At 37.0% G+C, this 25444-nt stretch overlaps 3 protein-coding genes across 4 annotated transcripts; 1 reads left to right on the top strand and 2 right to left on the bottom strand.

Annotated features, from left to right (window-relative positions):
- Positions 1–10920: 10920 nt before the first annotated feature.
- On the top strand, positions 10921–12435 carry MOT1 (molybdate transporter 1). Its single transcript, XM_078990680.1, has one exon. The coding sequence runs from the start codon at positions 10934–10936 to the stop codon at positions 12317–12319; it is 1386 nt and encodes a 461-aa protein (XP_078846806.1). The 5' UTR covers positions 10921–10933; the 3' UTR covers positions 12320–12435.
- A 103-nt stretch (positions 12436–12538) lies between these two features.
- On the bottom strand, positions 12539–15269 carry LOC145042278 (Ribosomal protein S5 domain 2-like superfamily protein). Its single transcript, XM_078990681.1, has 4 exons — positions 14562–15269; positions 13270–13710; positions 13030–13113; positions 12539–12860 (listed from the first exon to the last, which is right to left on the bottom strand). Exons 1-4 carry the CDS (start codon positions 15259–15261, stop codon positions 12769–12771), a joined length of 1317 nt encoding a protein of 438 aa, XP_078846807.1. The 5' UTR covers positions 15262–15269; the 3' UTR covers positions 12539–12768.
- Positions 15270–19382: 4113 nt separating this feature from the next.
- On the bottom strand, positions 19383–23019 carry LOC145042276 (putative serine/threonine-protein kinase At1g54610). 2 transcript variants are annotated; one of them, XM_078990679.1, is made up of 9 exons: positions 22723–23019; positions 22153–22578; positions 21792–22076; positions 21366–21683; positions 21026–21253; positions 20614–20714; positions 20390–20501; positions 19821–20282; positions 19383–19720 (listed from the first exon to the last, which is right to left on the bottom strand). In XM_078990679.1, exons 2-9 carry the CDS (start codon positions 22546–22548, stop codon positions 19502–19504), a joined length of 2121 nt encoding a protein of 706 aa, XP_078846805.1. In that variant the 5' UTR covers positions 22549–22578; positions 22723–23019; the 3' UTR covers positions 19383–19501. The 2 variants fall into 2 exon arrangements, with proteins under 2 accessions (XP_078846805.1, XP_078846804.1); XM_078990678.1 differs by having other exon boundaries at positions 22153–23019.
- Positions 23020–25444: the final 2425 nt, after the last annotated feature.

Raw genomic sequence — 25444 nt, 5'->3', positions numbered from 1 at the left:
GAGCTAGTGTGGAGATGCTAGACATGGCCTTTTGATTATTATATTCAAAGGGACATGGTTTAAGAATTCATGAGTTTAAAGCATGATTAAGATATAGGCTTGTAGAGGCATGGTGATCTTAAAGGATTAAGATCTAATGGATAAAAGATTAAAGTAAGGAAGATAAAAGCTAGTTTTCTTCTTCATTTTCCACGCGATCAAATTTGTGAATAAGCTCTCCTTTTCCCTTTTTCTATCTAGTTTTCTTAAGGAGTTAAGACCTAGAAGATAAAGGTGATACTTGGATTCTATCTTTAATTCATTACTTGGGTTTTTGACTTAAAGCTTAAGAGATTCTTATCATTACAAGAGTTAAAGACTAGCATCTTATCAAGTTGACAAATTGTTGGTGTTTCTACTAAGGTGGAGTTCCACTGTACATTCTTCATCAACTTTCAACATTCCAAGACGAATCAAAGAATTCAAAGGTTGTATTCTTTTATTTTTATGGTTGCTTTAATCTTTCTATACTTTCAAAATGATTATTGGTGGGTTAAAATGGTTTGAAGTTTATTCAAAATTTTAAAGCTTCTGTTTCCTTTTCGAGTGGTTTTAATATCAATTTTTGAATAAAACCTAACACCATTTAAGTAGTTTTAATATATAGAAAAAAATTTAATAATAATAATTAAATTAAATCATACTAACAACATAAATAACAATAAAATAATTAAAATTTAAATTAGATGCATGTCAATTGAGTATTCTAGGAAAAACCACATACTTAGACTCAATTTAAACTAAGCAACCTATTTGGATGGTTAATTTGTAAGTAAATTAGTTAATTTAAGATTGTTTCGTGATTTTCTAAAGTTAGTTAAGTGTTGGGAACTTTTGTGATCAAATGAGTAAGTTTGGAAATATAGGAATTGAGGGACATTTAGATTCATAGGACGTTTTGGAAGAGGGGTTAAGATTTATTTCGAAAGTAATCAAGAAGGAAGAGTCAAGTTTGAGCTCCATTGAAGAAATTAGAGATTGAATCCACACTTAAGTTTAAGAAGGTAACTATTAATGTATCCCACCAGGAATACGTCAAAGATAACGAGATCGTTACCTAAGGACGACCTAGTCAATGGTCATTGCTCAACAAGTGCTAGGCCAGGGCCATCGCCTCCACGACCTCGCACATATGCCCCGACACCCTAGCGCCAAGGCCAGACCTAGGACAAGAAGCTTCGGTCTATAGTAGATAAAATAGTACTAGATGCCCCCAAGAGCGATAGGTGTAGCACGCAACGCACTACCCTGTGGTAGATCTGCACTAATAGCGAGCAACCGCTAGTAGAGTACAATCTACCAGTAAGACGCCCTCACGTCAGAAAAGACAAAAAGGAATTGTTGGGGGTCTGTCCCTGTGACAACAACTATATAAAGAACTCCTCTCCTCCAAGAGCTATCTGATACCCAAGGAATTGCCCTTCCTCTACACCAAAAGTGCACTTAGATGGATTTAACTTCATCTTCTCTTTGGCTATCGTCTGGAAAGTTTTTTCCACATCGCGGAGTAATGCTTCTTCATTACAACTCTTAATTACCATATCATCGACATAGACTTTGATATTCCTACCAATTTGATGGGAGAATAAATTGTCCATGAGCCTTTGATAAGTAGCACCAACGTTTTTGAGTCCAAACAACATTTTCTGGTAGCAGAAGGTGCCCTTTTCAGTGTGGAAAGTAGTTTTTGCTTCGTCCTCTCGTTTGATCTGTACTTGATGGTAGCCCTTGTACGCGTCAAGGAAACATTTGAGCTGAAATCCTTCGAGCGATTGGACCTTCTGATCAATCTCCGGGAGAGGATAACAATCCTTTGGGCAGACATTGTTAAGGTCCGAGTAATCAATGCACATTCGCCATGACCCGTTGGTTTTCTTTACCATAACGGGATTTACGATCCATGTTGGGAACATCACTTCCCTGAGGATGTCGATGTTCACCAGATCGGCCACCTCTGTGTTTTTGGCCTTGTTCCGTTCTGCCGCCTGACCTCTCTTTTTTTGTTTAACTAGGTTGCTTATGGACGTGATATTAAGGTTGTGTTCTATAACCTGTCGATCAATGCCTATCAGATCTGTTGGTTTCCAGGCGAAAACGATGGAGTATTTCTTTAGGAGTGCTACCAGCCGTGCCCTGGTCTCGTATGATAGGTGAGCGCTGATTCGTACAAGTTGTTCAGGATATTCCATGTTTATCTGGAGTTGTTCGGTGGAACATCCCTCATTGGACTTTTATGGTGTGTATACAAGCTTTGGGGCAGCTATGATCTGGTGGCAATGTTGTGCCCTGGTGTTTGTGGTGAGGACCATCGCAATCCATGATGTGTGTTAAATTTAATGATATCGTGGATCGTCGATGGTATGAGGTGCATTAAGGAGATTGTTGATCGTCCGAGCAGAATATTGTGTTCTGTTGCGTACCGGATCACAAAGAATTTGATTGTTCTTGTGATTCGGTCCTTCTCGTCATGACTGACCAATGTTAAGAGCAGCTGAATAGTGCCCAATGGCCACAAGCTGTGTCTAGTGAATCCTACCAATGGTCCACTGGTTGGGGGCTATAGCCCCTCCTTCCACGCATCTGGTAGTTGCCGGATCAATGCTCATAGAGTATATCAGAACAACTACCATTGTCAATGTATATTCGATGGAATTTCGTGTTGTGAATGAATCCAGATATAAGGAGTGGGTCTCGTGGATCCCAGTTCAATTGTATGGGATCGCTACTCGAGAAACTAATGTTCAGTAGGTTTCTCGAGAGTGCCTCAATCTCATCTTCTACGTAGTGACGTGTGTTCCTCTTATGAGAGTCAGAGATGGTGAGTACCTTTTTTCCATCATACGAATTTGTCTGCAACAGATCGAGATGTGATATCGCCATCTGAGGTAGTGAAACATCCAACGACAGTTGCTGGAAATTGCTCTGGAGTACTGGCTCTGCTATTTCTTCCGTAATTTGTGGGACCTATGCCATTAGCACTTGGATTGGGGCCTGTGTTCTACACTCGCGATGATGGTCGTTGTTTAACGTCACCGATATTTTGAACATATCTTCTACTTCCGTCACAGATGCTGTTAGGCTTAGATCCCCCTTTTGCAGAGAACCAACATCATCTATTAGCTATATCACTATGAGGATACGTCCAAATGGTGCCAAATGTTGTGACATGCTCTACAGGGGTTTGGATGTCGGATGATAGATATCTTGGGAGCTTTCCTGAGAACACAACATGGAGAAGAATCGTTAAAGGACGTCTGGGTATTCTCCGGGACGTCGCTCCGACAATCAAGTTAGCTTTCTGAGAGGGGTAATTTTAGGGTAATATTCGTGAGAGAGAAGATGGATCCCTTCCTTGAGGCAGAATAGATCCTTTTATACCTGCTTCTAACAGACCGCAGGGACATCTTCCTATGAGCGTGAAACGTGGCCTCCTCTGAGTGGGAGGATCACGCCCATGTTAACTAACTGCCCGGTTCCGTCAGTTTTGGGCATCACCTAAGTTTTTTGTCACGTCTTGATTAGACGTAAGTGAATGAGAAGATCGCGGGGGATATTCATCCCTCGTGTAGGGAAACGAACTACCACCCTGGTGCTAGACTGCCTTGGCCAAGACCGGGTCTTGGCCAAGGTCTTGATGATATAACATCTCATTTATGATTTTGGTTACATTTAACATGGTCGTTTGTGGTAACGCTAACAATTATCCCATTCGAGTTCTTTGCTGCATTCGGGGAATTCTCACTGGCGAAAGTATGCATTATGACAAAATCCTTGAAGAAATTAAATGAAGAAATTGTTATCCTGGTTGGCGAACGTATGGTTAAAATTGGGATCAATGAAATGGATGAATCATGGATCCCCTTCAGGAAGCAGACGTTAGAGGATAATTGGTTGGACGACCTACATGAATCCGATGAGGAAGACCACCTGGGTATTTCTGAGACAGATAATTGAAGCGAAGATGATGATTTGGAGGAGGGAGAAATATGTGTGGTATGGAGACGGGAATAGTTGCAGAAACTGTGATGCAATCACCGAAAAAAAGATATTCGGCCGTTGGTGTTGCCGGAAAGGAACGGTGATGAACCTCATTGAGAATCGCAAAAGTCACAATGTGACTTCCCATGGGTTGAAATTAATGCTCCAGTTCTAAATTATGTCCTTGTAAACTCGATAAATCCGAGATGCCCCCCCCCCCCCCCCCCCCAACAACTGGGCAAAATAGACTAATCACGAACTTGCCTTTGGAAGAAATTTGGTCATTCCAATTCAAATCAGATGTTCATTCGGGACCAAATATAACAAGACATGCATCCAGGCCTTGACAAATGACGAGTTCAAAGTTTGCTATGAATGAGGAGTCATGTGGAAGTAAAAGAAAGCGTCCAAGGGTTAGTCCGTCCAGAGATACTTCCAACCTAGATCAAAACCAATTTATCTTCCCAAACCACGACTGTGAGGTGAATGTTCCAACACTTGATTTCAATAGAACCGCTACTCCTTGCTTTTCACGGGTGGGGACTGAGGAATCGATTGGGAGTATGAATAACGAGGAAGAAATCAGCCGTACAATTGAAGTTGGAAACCTAATTGGGATCAAAATGGACAGGAGCAATGAGATCCTGTTGGAAGACTTGGGCGTTAATGGTGAGACAATTGTTCCCCAATGAATCTGCTATCAATAAAATCTAGAGGTATGGGTGAAGACTCAAAAGTGGAATGGATACAAAGGGCCAGGAAGGAAAATAAAGTGAATATTATAGGTATTCAAGAAACACAGTTGGGGGATTCCTCTTCAATTAATTTCAGGAAATGTTGGGGGAACAATAATTTTACATGTGATTGGATTAACATTGAAGGTAGGTATGAGGGAATTTGTGACAACCCGATATTTCGAGTCAATGTAATGACCTAAAAAGTCAAGAATTGTAATCTCTTTTGATATAATGAAATTAGAATAAAAAATAATATGTTCAAAAGTCTCTATTGGGTTGCCTAAAATGATAGTTATCGTGTCAAGGTTTTCAGAAATATAAAGAACACTAAAATTTGAGTTATAACGAAGAAGTTATGACCAATCGAAAATTCGTGTCAAAACTGGTAAAACACTGACAAACATAAAAAAGTGAAATTGCAATAAAATACTTTTTAGGCGTAAGTATCTAAACGAAATTCGTATATTATACTAAACCGTGAACGTGCATAAAAAGAACGTCAAAATCCGACTTCGTATGAGGAAGTTATGATATTTCTAATTTTCAGGATAGCGGTAGACAACTAAAAACTCGAAATAGAGATCGAGGGATTTTTGGCCGAAACAATCTAAACAAGAATCGAAGATCTCATCAATAGTAGCACAGCGGTCAAAAGTCTGATGAAAGCGGACATCGGATGAAGAAGTTGTGGATTTTTAACGGACTTTTCGTGTCCCGACCTGTTAAAAATAAATAATTAAAAATAAATTCAAAATTATCCGACAAAGTCTAAACAAGATTTGTAGAGTATATTCTCACTTACGCGTGCATATAAAGAACGTTGAAAATGGAGCTCGTACGCGGAAGTTACGGATTTTACAAGTTCGAGACACAAAATTCGAGGCTGTCAAGCAGCTCACAACGTGAGCTAGAAGCTCACGACGTGAGCCTGTGACTGATGGGTTCCAGAGCCTATCAACGATTTGTCACGTCTACGGGAGGAGACCAGGTCGAGCTCACGATGTGATCCACCCATGCTCACGACGTGAACCCTCAAATTGCACCCCTATAAATAGAAACTGATGGTTTCGGGTTTAGGTCCTCAATTCTCTTCGTTCTACTGCCGAAGCTCTGTGTTTAAACCCTCGAAGCCATCTCGAAGTCCCGGTTTTCATATCCAAGTTCCGAAGGAAATTTTACACTCCTGAGATTCCCGAGAATCCCGAGAAATCAACTTTTTCCAGTCGAATTTCTGCTCAGTTTTTGTCTCACCTTCTTCGATCTATCAAGTAAGTTCATACCCCTACAACTACGTTTTCAAATGCTTTGTAAATACTTTCATACAATTTTAAGGGGGGGGGGGGGGGGGGGAATACAAGTAAACACACAGTTATCCTCGTGTAAAAAACATCAATCTTTTGCTATACTTTTTATTATATAATCAATCATATGTGATTTATAATTATCATACGAAAACGTTCTCATGCAACATATCACGATAACACACTGTCCTTTTGGAATAAAACACGTTGTTATATAAATATCAAACACTTTATTTATATTTTGAGTATAAATGTTCAATAATGTTATTACAAATGTTATACTTTACATACAAAGTCGATACTACACTAGGGTTTACCATATAAACGAAACACTTTTAGAAAAACTATAATAGGTATAGTTTACAAAGAAATCATGAGATTTTACATACTATAAGTACTATATCAAGGAAATACTTCCATATACAAGAACAAATGAAATCTTCATACGTAAATCTATTTGATACTAAGTTTTGTGAGCCATTCAACTTCACGTATTTTCAGTATGCAGTTAAAGTCCTGTATTATATACCATAATCTCTTGTAGGGAGAGCGTGATACTTGTGTATAGATCTATACGGGATTGACAATCCCGCACCTAAATTGTTAGCTACAGTTAGACCGGCAGGTCTGGGGTGACAAACGTCATAACATTCCAATGCCTAAAGAACGTTGTTATAGGCAGTCTGGGTCAATAGCATGGTTATAAAAATCACATGGAGTATTAAAAACACGTTGATTTGCGCGGTTATCAAATGTCTTAGTGATTTTATACATACATAAATCTACTATTCTAGGCATGAAAAACACTATTGCATCACAGTTTTGGAACTTTTAAACTATCACACACTTATGGAAAAATTTTGGATTTTTAGAAGCAAACATTCAAAACAGTCGGGTCTTGGTAGAACACTACTTTTATAATAGTAGGAAATATGAGATTTTCTAGGAGTTTTCAAACATATACAAACATTGACATTAAATACTTATGAACTCACCAACTTAATTGTTGACACTCTTTCAAAACTATTTGTATTTCTCAGAGATTCAGTAATACATGTAAACATCAGCTTTTGGAGAAGTGATGCTAAGGCGTTAGTTTAAAACTCATTTTGTCATCATATTGTAATTTGTTTTGAAACAAGTATCATTCAACAATGTAACTTTTCAATTATATATATATATATATATATATATATATATATATATATATATATATATATATATATATATGTTGGTTGTTTTACTTTCTTTACTATGTATTCAACTGTTACGATACTACATGAAGTCAACCGCCCTCGAACGATTCCACCGTTCTGGTTTGGGGGTGTGATAGAATTCTCTCAATCTACGATCCAAATTTATACAAGGTATGGGAGGTCATAAAATTAAAACAATTCGTAATACTTTTTTGTGAATGTTTTGGAGTCAAGGGGGTGGTTGTTGTGGTAAATGTATATGGTCCAAAGTCCCCTGCTGAAAAGGCAAAAGTATGGGAAGAATTACTTCACATCAAAAGTAACAGGAATGTTATATGGATTTTAATCGGTGACTTTAATGTGGTCAGGCACCAGGCAGAAAGAATCAATTCGCGTTTTTGTGCTTATTCGGCTCATACTTTTAATCAGTTCATTATTGAAGCAGAACTTCATGATCTCCGTATGGGTGGGCACAGATTTACATACTTCCAACAAGAAGGGGCCAAGCTAAGTAAACTTGATAGATTCTTGGTATGTTCAGAATTTCTTAATATGTTCCCTTGTGATTCGGTGACTGCACTAACTCATGAGCTCTCAGACCACTACCCGATCCTCCTTCGAACTTCGTTCCTAGACTATGGCCCTAGGCCTTTTAAATTTTTTAACTCATGGCTTCTACGTGAAAGCTTTAACCAGATTGTGCATCAATGTTGTTCTTAATTTCGTGGTTACAGGGGCACTTGATGCTAGGCTGGCTGCAAAACTTAAATGCATTAAAGAAGGAATTAAGAAGTGGCGTGTTAGTGAATTCCCCAAGGAGTCAAATTCGATTATGCTTGAAAAAAAAGGATTGATGAGATTGATTTCATTGCTGAGAATAGGCCGCTGTCGGTGGAAGAACTGGAAGATAGGGCCTTGGAACTAAAAAAAATACACGGAATCGGTTCGCATAACAACTTTAGATTTGCGAGAAGGCCAGGGTGAAGTGGGTTACGGATGGAGACGAAAATATGAGATTTTTTCATGATTTTGCTAACATTAAAGCAAGGAAAAATCACATTTATGGACTCAAAATCGATAACTATTAGATTCCAAAACCGGCTGCTATCAAAGACGAGATGCATAAATTCTTCTCGGCTAAGTTCATGGATCGTTGGCTCTCTAGACCGAAAATTAGAAGTTCGAGATTTCAGAAACTTTCGAGCTTAAATAAGGAAATGTTGGAAGCTGAAATTAATTTGGGGGAAATAAAGTCGACAATATGGTCTTGTGGTGATGATCGGGCTCCAGGGCATGACGGAGTTACTTTCAAGTTCTTGAAAAAATATTGGCCGATGCTAAAATAAGATATTTTTTCATTTGTAAAACATTTTGAAAGTTGTGGTAAGTTCTCAAAGGGAATTAACTCTTTGTTTATTTCTCTTGCGGCCAAGGTTAAAGACCCATTAAGCCTATCTGACTATAGGCCAATTAGCCTAATCGTATCGATGTACAAAATCATTGCGAAAATCCTTGCAACCCAAATTAAAAGTGTTATTGGTAGTTGCATTGGGGAGGAACAATCCGCCTTTATTGAAGGGAGAAACATTCTTGAAGGCCCGCTAATCGTAAACCAGTTAGGCGCTGGGTGAAGAAAAGAGGTAAACAAATGCTATTATTCAATGTGGATTTGAATAAGACATTTGACTTGGTAAATTGGGAGTATCTTGACTCGATTATGGAACAAATGATGTTTGGGAAAAAATGGAGAAGGTGGATTATATGCTGTTTGGAATCCACAAAAGCCTCAGTCATTCTCAATGGTAGTCCCACCGCAGAGTTCCCAACATCAAAAGGATTGAGGCAAGGTGACCCATTATCTCCATACTGGTTCAATATTGCAATGGAGGGGGGGTCAAAATCGCAATTAAGGAGGGGGGTCAAAAGAAATATTCGAAGGTATCTTGATTCTAACACAAATAGGATTGTTTCTCATTTATTTTACGTGGATGATGTCTTGTTCCTAGGTTAATGGTCAATAAGAAACATAGCAAACCTTGCTAGAATTCTTAGATGCTTCCATGTGGCATGTGGCATCTGGTCTCAAAGTAAATTTTGATAAATCTCGGGTATTTGGTGTAGGTGAAAATACCAATGAGGTGGAAAGTTGGGCTTTCCCTCTTGGCTGTGAGCCAGCTTCCTTACCATTCACATATCTTGGGGTTCCTGTGGGAGCCAATATGATCCTCAAGAGATCATGGAAACCGATAATCGACAAAATAAAATCTAAACTTTCCTTGTGGAAAGCTAAGATTTTAAGCTTTGGTGGCCGTGTAACATTGGCAGGTGCTCAGCAATCTCCCAAACTTCTTCTTCTCAATATTCTTGGCTCCAATCGGGGCTGTGGAAGAAATTGATAGAATAAGGAGGTGCTTCATATGGCAAGGATCTCAAAATAATAGAAGTATTCACTAGGAAAAAAATCCTTGCCCCAAGAGATGTTGGTGGACTAGGATTAGGCTCTATTAGAGCCCTAAACTTATCTTTAATGGCAAAATGGATTTGGAGATTAAAGACAGACCAAAATTCACTATGGCCAAGGTGATTAGTAGGCTTCACAAGTTAAATCAAAATTGTCCAGAAAGAATATCGAATAAAGCATTACATGGTGTATGGTTGAATATCTCAACAAGCATTCAAGAATTGGGCAAACTAAGTATAACACCTTCGCAAATCATCAGATGGAACGTATCAAACACTTGGTTGGAGTCCGACTTTGCAGATGAAAAATCCTTTGTGGTGGCTGAACTGCGGAAAAAGATTGAGCATGCCCCCCACTTTGTCTGTGATTGTGTGTTCTCATGGTCAAAATTGATTCGGTTCAAGGTATTGTGTTTTGTGTGGCGTGCAAGGTTGGGAAAGATCCCAAGTGCTATGGAGTTAAGCAAAAGAGGAGTTCATATTAATTCACTGAAATGTCAGGCATGTGGTAATAATACAGAATGCTAGAACCACTTACTTGTCTTTTGCCCAATGACAGAACAAGTGATCAATACGATTCTCAATTGGTGTGGCCTGGTGATTCAACGTTTCGAGTCCGTGAAAGAGATCGTGACATTCGCATGTAAACAGGGAAAAAAATCGAAAGAAGCAAAAGGTGCTATGTAGTATTATTTTTGGTGCTTTATGGTGCATTTGGAGAGCCTGTAATGAATTGGTATTCAAAGGAGTCAAGACCTCACCGGCAGCTATTCTTGATATAGCAAAATCTATGGTTTTCGTTTGGTTGAAAGTTGAAACATAGATCATCAAAGGGGAGTTTAGATTGGAAGTTTTGTCTTCTCCCTTAATTACTTGTAAATATTTTATGTACTTGTACTCCTTGTTACCACTAGTTACTTGGTGGTGGTAATTGTTTAATATATTTGTGTGTTAAAAAAAACAAAAACAAAAACTAACAAACTAACAAACAAAAAAAATCTTAATTTCTGATTTTTGTGATTTATTTGAGAACAACAAACAAATTGACCCCTTCAATTGTCTTGGAACGATAAATTTGCGGCAGTTGACTAAAAGATGCCTTAGATAGTGAGATAGTGACATCACATCATAATAGCACATTCAATTCCCTCCATCCTTATAAAAGGTGGTATCCCAACCCCAGAACCCCTCTATATAACTACAACACTACAATTCAAACCTCATGGAGTCCGGCAACTACCAATCCCCACCGCAAACCACCCCTACCACCACCACCACCACCCTGGCCAAAAAGCTGAAAGAAAATTTGGTTTTCCGATCAAAATGGGCGGAACTCAACGGAGCAATGGGCGACTTAGGGACATACATACCCATCGTTTTAGCATTAACACTTGCCGCTGACCTCAACTTGGGCACCACATTGATTTTTACCGGCGTTTACAATATCGTAACAGGTGCAATCTACGGCGTCCCTATGCCCGTCCAACCCTTGAAATCAATTGCTGCGGTGGCTATCTCCGACCCCGATTTTGGGATCCCGGAGACCATGGCCGCCGGAATCTGCACAGGTGCAGTTTTAATTTTTCTGGGTGCGACCGGTCTCATGCAGCTAGCTTACCGGATGATTCCGTTGCCGGTGGTCAGGGGAATTCAGCTAGCACAAGGTCTATCATTTGCCATGACTGCAGTCAAGTACATACGGAAAGTTCAAGACTTTTCAACGTCAAAATCCAAAGGGAATCGGAATTGGTTAGGACTCGATGGGTTAGTTCTCGCAATCTTTTGCTTTTGCTTTATCACAATTGTTAATGGTGGAGGCCAAGAACCCGAAAACGAAAACGAAAACGAAAACGATGAAGAGAGTCAAGATAATAAACGAAGAAACTGGAGAAGGAACGTGGTAAGTTATTTACCCTCAGCGTTTATTGTGTTCCTGTTAGGGGTAATTTTGGCAATTATAAGAGAGCCTAAAGTGCTGAAAGGGTTCAAACTGGGGCCATCTTCTATACAAGTAGTTAAAATTTCAAAAGGTGCTTGGAAACGAGGGTTTGTGAAGGGCACAATTCCGCAATTGCCCTTGTCCATTCTTAACTCGGTTATCGCAGTTTGCAAACTATCGACCGATCTTTTTCCCGAAAAAACCGTGACACCAACCTCGGTTTCTGTAACAGTCGGGTTAATGAACTTAACCGGATGTTGGTTCGGTGCAATGCCGACTTGTCATGGGGCGGGTGGGTTAGCGGGTCAGTATAAGTTCGGAGGGAGAAGTGGTGGGTGTGTAGCGTTACTTGGTGCAGCTAAATTGTTGCTAGGGTTGATACTTGGGAGCTCTATCGTAAGGATTTTGATCTCGTTTCCTGTTGGGGTTTTAGGTGTGTTGTTGCTGTTTGCTGGTGTTGAGCTAGCGATGTGTGCTAGGGATATGAATTCCAAGGAGGATTCGTTTGTTGTGCTTATTTGCACTGCGGTTTCGCTGGTTGGATCGAGTGCAGCTTTAGGGTTTGTGGTGGGTATGGTTGTGCATCTAATTCTAAGGCTTCGGAAATTGGGTGGGCCGGATGAAATACGATCTTTTTCCTCCTTTTGGATGTGTAGCTATAGCCCGTAAATTCTTGTTTATTACTTTGAAGCTTCAAATTGGGTGTATAAATGAATAAATATACATTTGTTGTACAGGTAGAGCTGTACGTAAAATATGATGTAAATGTACAATTTGTTGGTTTATATTTTGTGTTTGAATATAAAGTTTGAGATAAAATAGGAGCAAACTTGTAAAAAGTATGGCACCTATAACAAACGGAAACATTTTAATGCAATAAAAACGCTATAAAAGTCCAATAACAATATTATTATTTCGACCGTTACACCACCCTCAATGTAACCAAAAATCCAACCACCACAAAAACCCGTAAAATAACTAGAGACAACACACAAAGGTTTCCAAGTCCAAAAAGGCATAGATTATGATTTTTGCATTTTCTATGTTAAGATCCTACAAATTATCAATTTTGACTCTTTTGGGTGCAATTGAGTTTGACTTGGTAAATCAAAACCCGATTAACGCTTAACCCATTGGAAGCTCTTTCTTGCTTTGGCCTTACCAGGTTTCTTCCTTTCCACAATCCTCGAGTCTCTTGTCAAGAAACCCACTGCCAAAAACATAAATCACACATCATTGTTTATACATAAATAAAGTTATAAAACTACACAACTCCTAGTACTAGGTTAGGTGCAGTTTCTTTTTTACTTGCTTAATGGAGAAAGAAGTGAACTACTTAAATATAGAATGTCTAAATAACCAACAAAAACTCGACTTACCTTCTTTCAAAGGAGGACGAAATTGATCTGGTGCCCAGTTTTGTAATGCCCTGCTCATACCAAGACGAATTGCACCAATTTGACCTGTTTCGTTTATTTGTGTATTATATAGCATTCATTGTACTTTGAAAAATCTACCCAATTATTAACAATAAAGAAAAAAGTATAATGATAATTTTTTCACTAAAAACTAAGTGGCTAAACTCAAAGAAGCATAAGTTGCAAAAATTGAATGCTGACCTGACACACCGCCTCCTTTAACAGTACAATTAACATCAAGAAGGCCCAATGTTTTGGTCTCCGAAAGAGGCCGAAGAAGAGCCGCCCGTTGATCAAGCATGGGGAAATAGACATCAAATTGTTTGTCATTAATGACAAAATTACCCTCACCAGGTTCAATCCATACACGGGCAATACTACATTTCCTTTTTCCAGTGCCATAAGCCCTACCCTGAGTATCAACCTGTCTCACCCTTGATTTGGCAATTTCCTCTTGCTTTTGTCGCTCAATGTCTGCCCTAGTTGACTTCCTGGTGTTCTTTTCATATCTCATGTCCTCAATTGCACTCAGTGAGGGCAATCCTGGAACATCATCTAAGTCCTTCAGAGCCATTAAACTATCCAGCATCTCATCTGTGATTCCTGATGCAGCAATCAAGTCGCCAAATGCATGATCTGGACCTGTAGTATTGAATTCTAGGGTTAACAAAATCTTTCAAAAAAGCATGCACCAATTGTAGTTGATAACTAAAGAGCATGTAACTGCAAATGCAACACACACTTTAGACCTTACCTCCATATTATAAAGTAGTTACATTATGGCTGTTATCAGTAAAGAAATGAACGTAATTTGCTATTGTGGTTACCAGATTTTGGAAGAGGTTAAGAATTAAGATGCAGAAAAACACTGTGCTTCCACCATATTATCGATTTAGTCACCAAACTATTACTTTTTATGATTGATTATGATAATAGCCAAATGGCTAATTCAATAAAATGATTATGTTGTGCTTTTTTGTATTTTGCCCTGATATCAAAACTGGGTAACCAGGAAAATGGTATTTCTAAAGGGTCAAAAGCAAGTATAATAGTTTGATCAAAGCAATAAACAAAGTGGCTAAATCAATAAAATGGTGAAAGTACAAGTTCTTTGCTTTACTTTTCCCTTATTCTTTTTATAGTAAGGTTTGCTCGTATATCCACTACTCCTAGAATATTAATTTTAGGCTGCAATATGTTTTTTTCAAGCAAAACTTAAAGAGGATCCACAAACAAACCTCTCCTAACGAATCAAGGCATGCCTCTACATAGAATCACAGAGTCATAACATAAGACATGATTTAAGATCATAACCTCAATTCAGAGAGATGGTAAACTTCCATACCATATATATGTGTTTCAGCATTTCACAAGCTCGATCCACTTCCCTAGTTAGAAGCAGAGTTTCCACAAAGATCTCTTGATATAATTTTTATGATATTTTATCAAGTTTTATACTTTTATGAGAATTTGGTAATGAAAGGTATATATACCTTTGAGTACCTCTGATAGAGCTTTCTCCTCAATCTCCAGTAATCTATCTTCTTCTTTCTTTTGACTCGCCATTTTTTCATCTACATTAACATCAAGCTCAGCCAATTCCGAAACCCCTGCATCTCCAATATCAAAGATTCCATCTTCTCCGTCTCCCTCCTTCTGATCTCCCACCACAAAATTCCAAGCCTTAAGTCCTTCCTCCGCCCCCCACGTATCAGCACCACTCACCTCAGCCCCTTTCCCCTCACTCTCTATTACCTTGAAAATATCATCTTCTTCACCATTACCTCCTTTCTCCTTCGATTCAATACTAAACCAAGACTTCTCCTCTACTGCATCCTCGCCACCAGCGATACCTTCGAGGCTCTCAGTGTCTTTACCGAACACAGATTCGATGCTTTCTTCATTTCCCGACGAAATCTTCCAGATATCGGACGATTTACTACCGTCTCCGCGATTGGTGGAAAAATAGCGAGAGTTGATTGAGAAGAAAGTAGAGGAGATAGGGTTTTGAACCAGGGGAGGATGGTGATGTTTGTAGTGAGATTGAGATGATGAGATTAGGGCTACAAAACGGAGGCTTGAGGGTTTAGAGAGTATACGAGATAGCATTTGGAGAGTGCGGGAGGATCCTCCGTTGTCTGGTTTCTTTGAGGGTTTTAGCCTCCAGGAGAACCTCTTACGGTATAAGGCCATCTCCAGTGTCTTACCATTTTGCCTGTTGATCCTGGTACATCCGGGTCGGGTCGGGTCGGTTTTGCCCTACGTTTGATTTTTTTTTTTTTGACAAGAAAACCACACACTATACGCAAGCTAAAACGTATACAAGTTACAATGAATGACAATACAATTAAAAGAATGAAAAAAAATGGGTCGAACAACACGATCTCTCCATGGCCTTTTTCTATTTGAACACAACTCCGTTACAAAATGGCCATATGGCCTTTTCTATCATTTGATATCGAACAACACATATAATTCGAAAAATTGTCTCAAAAAACATCGGGTAATAATACATTTGTGGGGGCGTAATGATAACTTTACTCGAACCATTACGTTCTCCTTCAATGAGTGTTCATCATTTTCAGCTGTAGTGTTATGGAGAGTTTTTGCTAGGTTGAAAAAACATTTACCATAACCTTGTTTAATTTTTGTTTATGGTCGTGTTAACTCGGATATTTAAACAAATTGAAATCTCTTGCAACAAACTTTTTTATTTCGTTCCCCTTTTATGACATTGTTTGGGAAATATGTATGGATAGGTGAAGTTCCCCCTTTCTATTTATATTTTCCTGACATTCTCTTCTTGAAAGATAATAAAAAAATTTTGTGGCTTCGGATCAAAGGGGCGGATTGATTTGGGATCTTCATCACTTATATAGAGTTACTAGATGTTTTAACGGTGTCATTTGTTTGGCTCTAGGAAATGAGAGTACTATATAAAATATAGTTATTCCTAAATTGATTAATATTTCTATTTTGGAGGGTGCTTTTAAATCGTGGAACCATATTGATTACAATGGTGATATGGATTCCACTTTGAGTTCTTGTTGTTAAGGGACTTACGCTACATAGGATACTCATCATTTATACCTTAATTAGTTGTGAAGTGGCAAAACAATTATTGGCCCGTTGGTGGGATATTGTTATTTGATGTTGTCTTTTGTTATATACTTTTATGTGTGATGGTTAACTGATTCATTGAATGTCTCGAAAACAAAGAGATGAGTGTTAAATGTGATTGTTATGACTGGCATTTGGGTTCTTTGGAGTTATCTAATGCAAATGTGTTATGATCCAATAGCTACCGTAGAGATTTTATTTTTGATAACTTCGTTTCTTACTCGTTTAATTGATTTATTCATAGAAATAGAAAAAGTAAAACTCAATTAGGTTTTTGGTAGGGGTGACCATTTGGACCCGCGAGACCGGACTGGACTAATGAACCGTATCAGATCGGACCTGGACATGGACCTTTTTTTGGACCCCCGATTCGATTCTTGGTTCTAGGATTTGATCAAAACCGCTCTGATCCAGCTGGTTCCGGCTAAAAACCGGTTTTGGACCTGATTTAAACTTTTGTATTTTGTGAATTTTTTTAAACAAACATATCTCATTTGTTTTAAGTCTGATTGATATGCGTTTTTTTTTTCCAACGTTTAGTTTAGAGTTTGTAGATCATTTTAGACTATAATTTTGTTGTTGTTGTGTTATATTCAATGAATTATAATCCTTCAAAGTTGGGATATCAAAGCTAAAATATTCTTTTTTTTTGTAAGAAATTTAAACTTTTGTATTATGTGAAATTCTTTAAACAAACATATTTCATTCGTTTTAAGTCGGATTGATATGCGAATTTCCACCTTGTAATTTAGATTGTAATTTTGTTATTTTTGGTATTATATGCAATGAGTTACAATCCTTCAAATTTGGTATATCAAAGCTGAAATATTTCAGTTTTTCAGCAATAAATTAAAATTTGTATTTTGTTAAAGTTTTTAAACAAACATATCTCATTTGTTTTAAGTCGGATTGAGATACGGTTTATTCAAACATGTAATTTAGAGTTTGTAGATGAATTTAGACTATAATTTTGATGTTTTTGATATTATATTCAATGAGTCACAATCCTTCAAAATTGGGATATCAAAATTAAAATATTTCAGTTTTTAATTATTTCTTTTTATTAAATGCTAACAACGTTTTCATTTTGTGTTTATATAGAGATTGAACAAACTTTAAACATGTTAGGTTTAGATGACAATGATATAGGGAAGAGATCAATGGACGAATAGATTATGATGTTTCTTAGTTGGATTGATTTTAAAAATTTTAAACTATGATTTTTGGTGTTACGGTAATTACTTTTGTATGTTTGTGTTTGTTAACTTTTGTTGGCACGCTTGATTTATATGTTAGGTGATTTTATTTTGAAAATTAATTTGCAAGTTATAATATTATAGATAAAATTATATTAGTTATGCATGAAATATGATAAAGTCATTAACTTATTTGATTCAAAATTCAAACAAATTATATAAACAGTCAAAATTTGACCAGTCCAACGGGTACAATAAACAAAAATTTATTCATTTTACGAGTTGTAACATATCAAACCAAACAATATATTCGTTTTAACGAATTGTATCAAACCAAAAAAATGCTTTTTAACAATTTGTATTGTATGCAGGTAAAGTTGTACCGTTCCAAACGTATCCAAGAACTAAAAAAACTAGACCTGGACCTAGACCCGGTAAGTCTCATCCGGTTTGGTCTATGTTTTCACAATATTCTCCGAAACCGGTCCGGTCCAAATGTTCACCCCTAGTTTTTTTGTTACAAAGCCTAATACTATCCATTTGTAATTGTAAGTTTCCTTCAAGCTTCTTGCTACTTTTATATTACTTAGTCGTTCAAAAAACAAAACTTTGTTACTTCATGTTGGGTTATGTCGAGTTTTGCTTTGTCTAGTATCGTGTGTGGTTTCTTTCTTCGTTAGTTTCTCCCTTTTTATCCATTCTTTATTAACCTCTCACCCCTAATTGCACTTCATTCTTGATGATTATATTATGCATTATAATGCACTTATATGATTATTGTTTTGATGTGCCGGTTGGTCATAACTGATCAACAAGAAAACTGGTTTGGTGAAACAACAAAACTAAACACAGACGATGGAAAAACACAACCTAAATATGTTTATATTAAATACTATTTTTCTTCCAATAAAAAAAAGGTTTGCCCCCCTAAAAAAAAAAAAAGAATATTCCACATGTGACTTGTGAGATCTCACAGGTTGCCTATGCAATTATGCATGACGAGGCTTGTTCTTGTATTAGCCTACTATGTTATAATACGAAACCATTGCTAGTATATTTAAAATTTTTATATAGACAAAAAAATAACAAATGTCAAAAAAAAAAAATTGTTGATTGTAAGTCATAAATTAATTTGTTAAACAAAATAAACATAATAATGTTATTAAGATATAATTTTGTATTTTTAAAATTTGAATTGAATTTGATTTGTTACCAAAAAAGAAAATAATAAAAATCATAGAAAAATATCATGTATCAAAAAGATATTTAAAAAACTGATAATATCATTTTTAGGTTTCATTTAAGTAAATTTACCGGGGTATTATAATATAATTTGGCTTGCCCCCACGATCGGGTTTATACTTTATCCACGCTCACATTTTTATAAACGGTTCCATATTTATATTAAACATGTTTTTAGATTATTTCTGTCATCAACTTATTAAATAAAAGGCAACGTGGATGGATGCCATCATGAGACGCAAGTTACAACTTATTTTTGTTATGTTTTTTTTTTTTTCTTTAAAAAAAACAAAAAAGTTTTGATAGAATTCATGAGTTGCAGATTCGTTGAATACATCTACCGCAACATTAACTCAAACGTTCAGAAATGCAGATGGTTTTGTGTTTTATTACCATATGTGTAACTACTAGTTTTTTTGTTAATTTTTTTGTTGTTAGTTATTGAGATTTATTAGATATTGAGATGACGCTTTTTGTAAAGTTTATAAATCTATCGTTATTTGATTTTTTTGCATGGATTCATACTGTTCAATATAACTGATCACACGTGTAGTTTTTACCTTTTCCCCGTTTTATTCAACAGAAAATTTTTTACAGCCTCCTTTTATTCCAACACGAAATTTGAGATCTCTTTTTTATGCAACAACAAACGTTCTACTTCTTTTTTTTTTTTTTACCAATCTACTATAAAGACGTTTCCAAACCAAAATTTACGCCATAAAATTCCCCTATATATATTCCAACACAACATCCTAATAAATTCCAAAATTACCGACAATAATTAATTACTATAATTACTATGTACACAGTTATACAGTCACATAGGAGAGCGATCGACTCCCTCTCTCTCTCTCTCTCTAGATTTTTATCTATTATTACCTGGGTCTGCGGCTAGACATATAAATAGGGTTTGCCATCATTTGTGTTGCATCTGCTTTATCTTTGGAGAGCCTTGTCCTATCAAGGCGCGCTCTTCTAGCAGCTTCTTGAATATGTCGATCATGATCTTTCAGCATCTGGTCCACATTCGCATTCGATGAACCCAATGGACCCGAGAAATGGATCTTGTTGTTTCCCTTGTATCCATGACCATTCTACAATATAAATATATAACCAAACACACCATATTTAAACATCACTCTACTTTCCTTCATTTGTAGATATAATAATATAATATATAAACATATAACTCACCTGAGCAGGTTCCTTAGTACTAGATCTTCCACTTTCCATGTATCTCCGGGAAAGATCTTTCCGATCATGCTTTCCGGAGTGCCCGAATTCTTGGGTGAATTCCGATAGTCTTCCCATTTGATTTGTTGGATCCAATTGTGAAGAATTAGAATTAGACACACGTTTTTCACGATCTTCAGCTGATAATATCCGGGAGCTCACTAAACCCGAGAGCGAAGATAAATCAGCTCGGCTCGTGATTGAGACATCGTCGTATTTCTTTCCTGATTTTGTCCAGGAATCCGCAACCAACGGGCCGGAATAGGATTCCCGCATTGGTGGGTGTGGTTTGGAATCGCGGATTGAATCTTTCGAGTAATGGGAGAGTCTCGGGTTTTCGATGGGGAAACCGGAAGCCGTGTCGTCTTTGTTACGGGAGAAGTACTCGCTTCTGCTCTTTGAGTTTGCTCGGTCTTGCCTTCTCTGGAAAGGAATTGGATTCAAGTGTTGTTAACAAATAATAAAATCATTAATAATCATAAATATAAATATAAATATAAATAATAATCGTTTAGTGGCTAAATTGATACCTGCATTGATGCTACTAACTCAGCATTGGCATCAGGAGCTGGAACTGCCCGAGGGTCTTTTGGTCCTCGGCTTTCCTTTTCCACCTTTTGGCCCTTATATTCCGCTCTTTGTCTACACAACATTAAAAAGTTGATTTAATCAGGAGTTATCCATTCCATTCCATTCCTTCTCCGATTCCATAATTTAGTGTTGTAAATAGTATAACATGAATACATGCACATACCTTCTAGCTTCTTCCTCCCTTAGTTTTGCATCAATTTCTTTGCTGGGAGGATATTTTGGCAAGCTTGAAGGATCACAAGCATGTGGTTTTGTTGTAAAGAACTGCAATAATATTATAATCATATATAAGTCATCTGAATGTTTAGTTTTAGTCTATCATAAGAAAACAAAAAGAATTAACAAAATTGAAAGGTGGCTTAAAACAGTATGTATATGGTTTAAATGGGTAAAAGTAATGGTTTAATCACAACAGAAAACAGTTAAAAGCCTAAATTGATAATAATGGTTAAGTAAAAGTTGTTATCTTTTTTGTTCCCTTTAAAACATATCCAATGACCATAAACTGACTGATGTATTCATTATTTCCTGAATTTTATGTATTACTTTACTTGTGATATTTTGTGGCCCATTACCTCACTCTTAAGAGCAAATAATGCGGTTCCTCTTTGTGAAGGATCTATTGCAAGTAACATCTCCATAAGACTGATAGCAACAGGAGGAACATCTTTAAAAGTTTCTTCAATTCGACATCTGTAAGGTTGTGTAGGTTTAAACACTGCTGAATGACGTAATTTTGATTTTCTCCAATAATCCTCAGATGGTGAACCACAAAGTTTGAATATTTTATGCAATTGCTCCACCTACAAAATAGAAATCACAAGTCAAAAGAGTAACCAAGAGGAAGATCAGTTCAGAGAATGTTTTTGGAAGGAATGGAATCTGAAGGAAATGGAATCTGTCAAGTTTTTAGACCTCTGTTCGACCAGGCATGATAGGTTTTCCAGCATATAACTCTCCAAGAATGCATCCTGTGCTCCATAAGTCCACTGCAACTCCATAATGAGTTGCTCCAAGAAGAAGTTCAGGTGGTCGATACCAAAGAGTCACAACTCGGCTAGTTAATGGCAGGTTTTCCCGATGATCAAAAAAACTTGCTAAACCAAAATCTGCAATCTTCAAGATTCCATGATTGTCTATCAAAAGATTCGACCCTTTTATGTCACGGTGTAAAACACCACGACTATGGCAATGCTCAAGTCCACTTAGCAGTTGTTGCATGTAGCATTTAACCTACAATACAAGAATGCATCCATCATCCATGTAACATTATGTATCCAGAAAACTCGAGAAGAAGAAGAAGAAGAAGAAGATGAAGAAGAAGAAAGAATCTGAGTCTACCTGTGGTTCTGTGAACTTAGCCCCAGGTAATGATGCAAGTCCAGTAAGATCATGTTCCATGTACTCAAAAACCAGGTACAAGCTGCATGAAGTGCGTGAAGTGACCATTCCTTCAAGCTTGATTATATTGGGATGATCAAGCCTTCGCAAGATAAGAATCTCTCTCGCCATAAACTTCACACTTTCGGGATCCATGTTATCAAAACGCACTCTTTTTAAAGCAACAACTTTATTGTTGGTGAGATCACGAGCCTTGTAGACACTGCTATATGTTCCTTGACCAATCTGCATCAAAGCAATCAGATTCAGAACGTATTCAGCACCTGAGATATCAAATTTCGCAAAAGTTTCGTAAACATACCTTTTCAAGTTTCTCGAATGTATCTGCTCGGCGAGGTAACCATCCATTGATGGCTTCACCAGCTACAGCAGCAAGCCAAGAAGGCCAACCTGCCACGATTTGTTCACCTTCTATAGCTTTTGGAATAGTCCCTATACCAGGAATATTAGCAATAAACACTTCTGACACCTCTCTCTTCTTCTCGTAATGATCATCACGAACACGTCGTGAAGAATTCAATCTCTTGTCGATGGATCCAGTTCTTACTTCACCTCTATTCTTCACCCTAAAACTTTCTACCCTTTTAGACCGCGATCCACGCGATTCTGATGAAGCTTTACTCGGTACTCTCTCCCTTGAACTCGTACTCCCTCTGCCATCATCGATGGCAGCAGGCTTACCACAAATCCCACCCATTAAATCCCCAAAACTAACCGCCAATCACAGCTATAGAAAAAACCGATCAAACTAATCAAAAAACAACGATTTCACTTCTGTGGATGTGCGTCGATTAAGCATAATCGTTACCGACTAACATCATACAAAATGAAATTCAATCCGGCGCTTGATATAGTACAAAACTGATGATACCTTTAGACCTGATTTGAATGAAAACCCAAATTAGGGTTTTGATGTGCTCTCCAAAATCAAAGAATTCGTGCAACGATTTTCCGTGGATGACAGTCAAAATTGAACACCTTTACTTGCTCGTATGCATCAACGCGCTTTCAGATATAAATATCGATAGATAACACTCTTTGCCGGCATGGCCGAGTCAAAGAGTTGAACTCTCTCTCTCTCTCTCTCTCTCTCGAATGTTAAAAAAACAGTCAGAGGATAAATGGTCTCTCTTTCCTCTCTCTCTCTCTCTCTCTCTCTCTCTCACTGTGCAAAGAATGTTGTTTATGGGGTTTAAAGTTTAATAAGAGAATACATCATTTTACTCCCATACACTATAGTGTATGTTTGTTTTTGACCCCTGAATTACAATTTGTACTAATAATAGTACATTATGTCAGATTGTGGCCTTGTGGGCACTTGAATAGACCTTCTAGACCCAACAAATATGAGACAGATGTTATGTGAGGAAACCTGATGGTCTATTGGTCCATATCGAACCAAATATTTTCTAGACAGAGTATCGATCTTTTTTAAAGTTTTGTAAACGTATTTTTGTAATTTGTTAATTTTTGTAAATTCTGTTTTTTTTTTAATAAAATTTGAAATTCTAGTATTTTGTATTATATAAGTTTTAAAGTAAAACTGTGATAAATTAGTAATTATTATAAATCCATGGTTAACCATTTTTTTTAACTTATCAATGTTTCCTTACCTCTATAGGTTAAAATGAATGTTTGGATAGATTGTTTTTTAAAAAAAAAATAAAATAATTTATAACAGTGTGAAACCAAAGATAAGTTATTTTTTATAAGTTACTAACCCCTAACTTATCAAAACTTCGAATAACAGTTGTCCGACATCTCCGTAAAGCCTTTTTTTATTATTATTTTACCAAACACTAAAAAGACTTATTAATTTATAGTGTTTTGACATCGGATAAGTTAATTCAAACACTTTTTTAAAAACTTTGTTTTGACACCGCTATAAACTAATAAGCTATAAATTAAAAAGTAATAAGCATTTTTAATAAGCTTAACCAAACACCCTCATACTAAATCGGTAACTTATAATGAGTTATAGTAGGATCTGTGATATAATTTACCATGAAAGTTCATTTTGTTACCATTTGATTACTCAACATCAAAATTAGTTGAATTGACCTTAAAAATCAAAATTTTGACATTATTTACCTATTCGAACTTGTTTTTATGCAATTTGTATTGTTACTTATCAACATGGATCCACAGGGAATGGTGTGGCATCCTACATGGAAAATCATATGATTTTAATATTTGGAAGGGGCTTAAACGTTATTAGGGATGTAAACGAGCCAAGCCGAACATGAGTCTGACTAAGCTCGCTCGTTTAATTTTGAAGAAGCTTAAGCTTGATTCGAGCCATAAAATGAAGCTCGAGTTCGGCTCGTAAACAATTTAATGAGCTTATGAGCCTAAACGAGCCTCTCTCTCTCTCTCTTTATATATATATATATATATATATATATATATATATATATATATGCTCATTTAGCCTCGTGAGCCCACAAATTAAAGCACGGCTTGAGCTCGTTTAATGAACGAGCTTCATATTCATATTTAGGCTCGAACTCGGCTCAAACTTGTTTAATTCGATCTCGAGTCAAGCTTTTAACGAGTTGATCCCTAGTAGCACACGAGTAACTCAGCTCACTTACACCCCTAAACGTTCTTGTTTTAGGGTTGTTCTTGCATGGGGGCTAAGTGAATGGTCACTTTACCTTTTGAGTCATACCACGACCAAAGCTCTCTTCTCCTTTCTCTATAAGGGTCATAATTTGTATTGATTTGTTATGAAGTTAGGGTCTTCAATTTGAAGCACTTGTCGCTTATACCTTGGTAATTTGGTTATTCAAAGTCGTATACAATATCATAAAAATGAAGTCTGAAAGTAAGAGTAAATGTGATTTTGCAGTGGATACCAACTACTATGGCTTTTCGTTCCTAATCCTCTATAATATTGTAACACTCAAGTTTTGTAACTTTCACTTTTAACCCCTCCCCTTTATTGAAAAACATTGCATTTTGGTCCTTTAGCAAGTATGTGGGGCGTACTAAGTGGTACGCTTGGCGTACTAGCCCGATGATTGCTCGCGTATTCCACCCAAGTGGGGTGTCCGTGGAGTACGCATGTCGTACATAGGTCTGGGACAAATCCTAATTTTTAGGGTTTGTGTGTTATTTAAACATCTTAAACCTATCTCCTGGATAACCAGCCTCCATCCTCCTTGTCCCAGAGAACGAAAACCTAAGTGTGTTAGTGAGTTTTTGAGCTTGATAAAGTGATTTTTGGTGTCTTAAGGTGAAGAAGAAGAAGAAGCTGATTGAGCTAATCTAGGATCACCTTCTCATTTGCAAGCTTTTTGAGGTAAAAAACTCACACCTTTATGTTCATTTATGATAGATCTTCTATATGGTGTTTCTTGGGCATTTTTGAGCCTTTTATGTTAAAGGTGGGTTTTTTTATCTACTCTAGAAGTAATGGATGCTAGATCTTAGCTCCATTCTGTCCCCATGATCATAAAAATGTAAACGTTATCGTGTATTTTGACCCATGCATGTATTAAGACCTTTGTTAAGCCCTTTTTGAGCTCTTGAGCCCCATTAAGCCATGCATGCATGTAAAGTTGCCAACTTTACGTGATAAGTGAGTTTGG

The sequence above is a fragment of the Lactuca saligna genome, chromosome 4, assembly GCF_052625555.1.
Source record: "Lactuca saligna cultivar CGN05327 chromosome 4, ASM5262555v1, whole genome shotgun sequence".
NCBI lineage: Eukaryota > Viridiplantae > Streptophyta > Magnoliopsida > Asterales > Asteraceae > Lactuca > Lactuca saligna.
The sequence above is the reverse complement of the archived record's forward strand: the minus strand, read 5'-3'. Positions and strand labels throughout refer to the sequence as shown.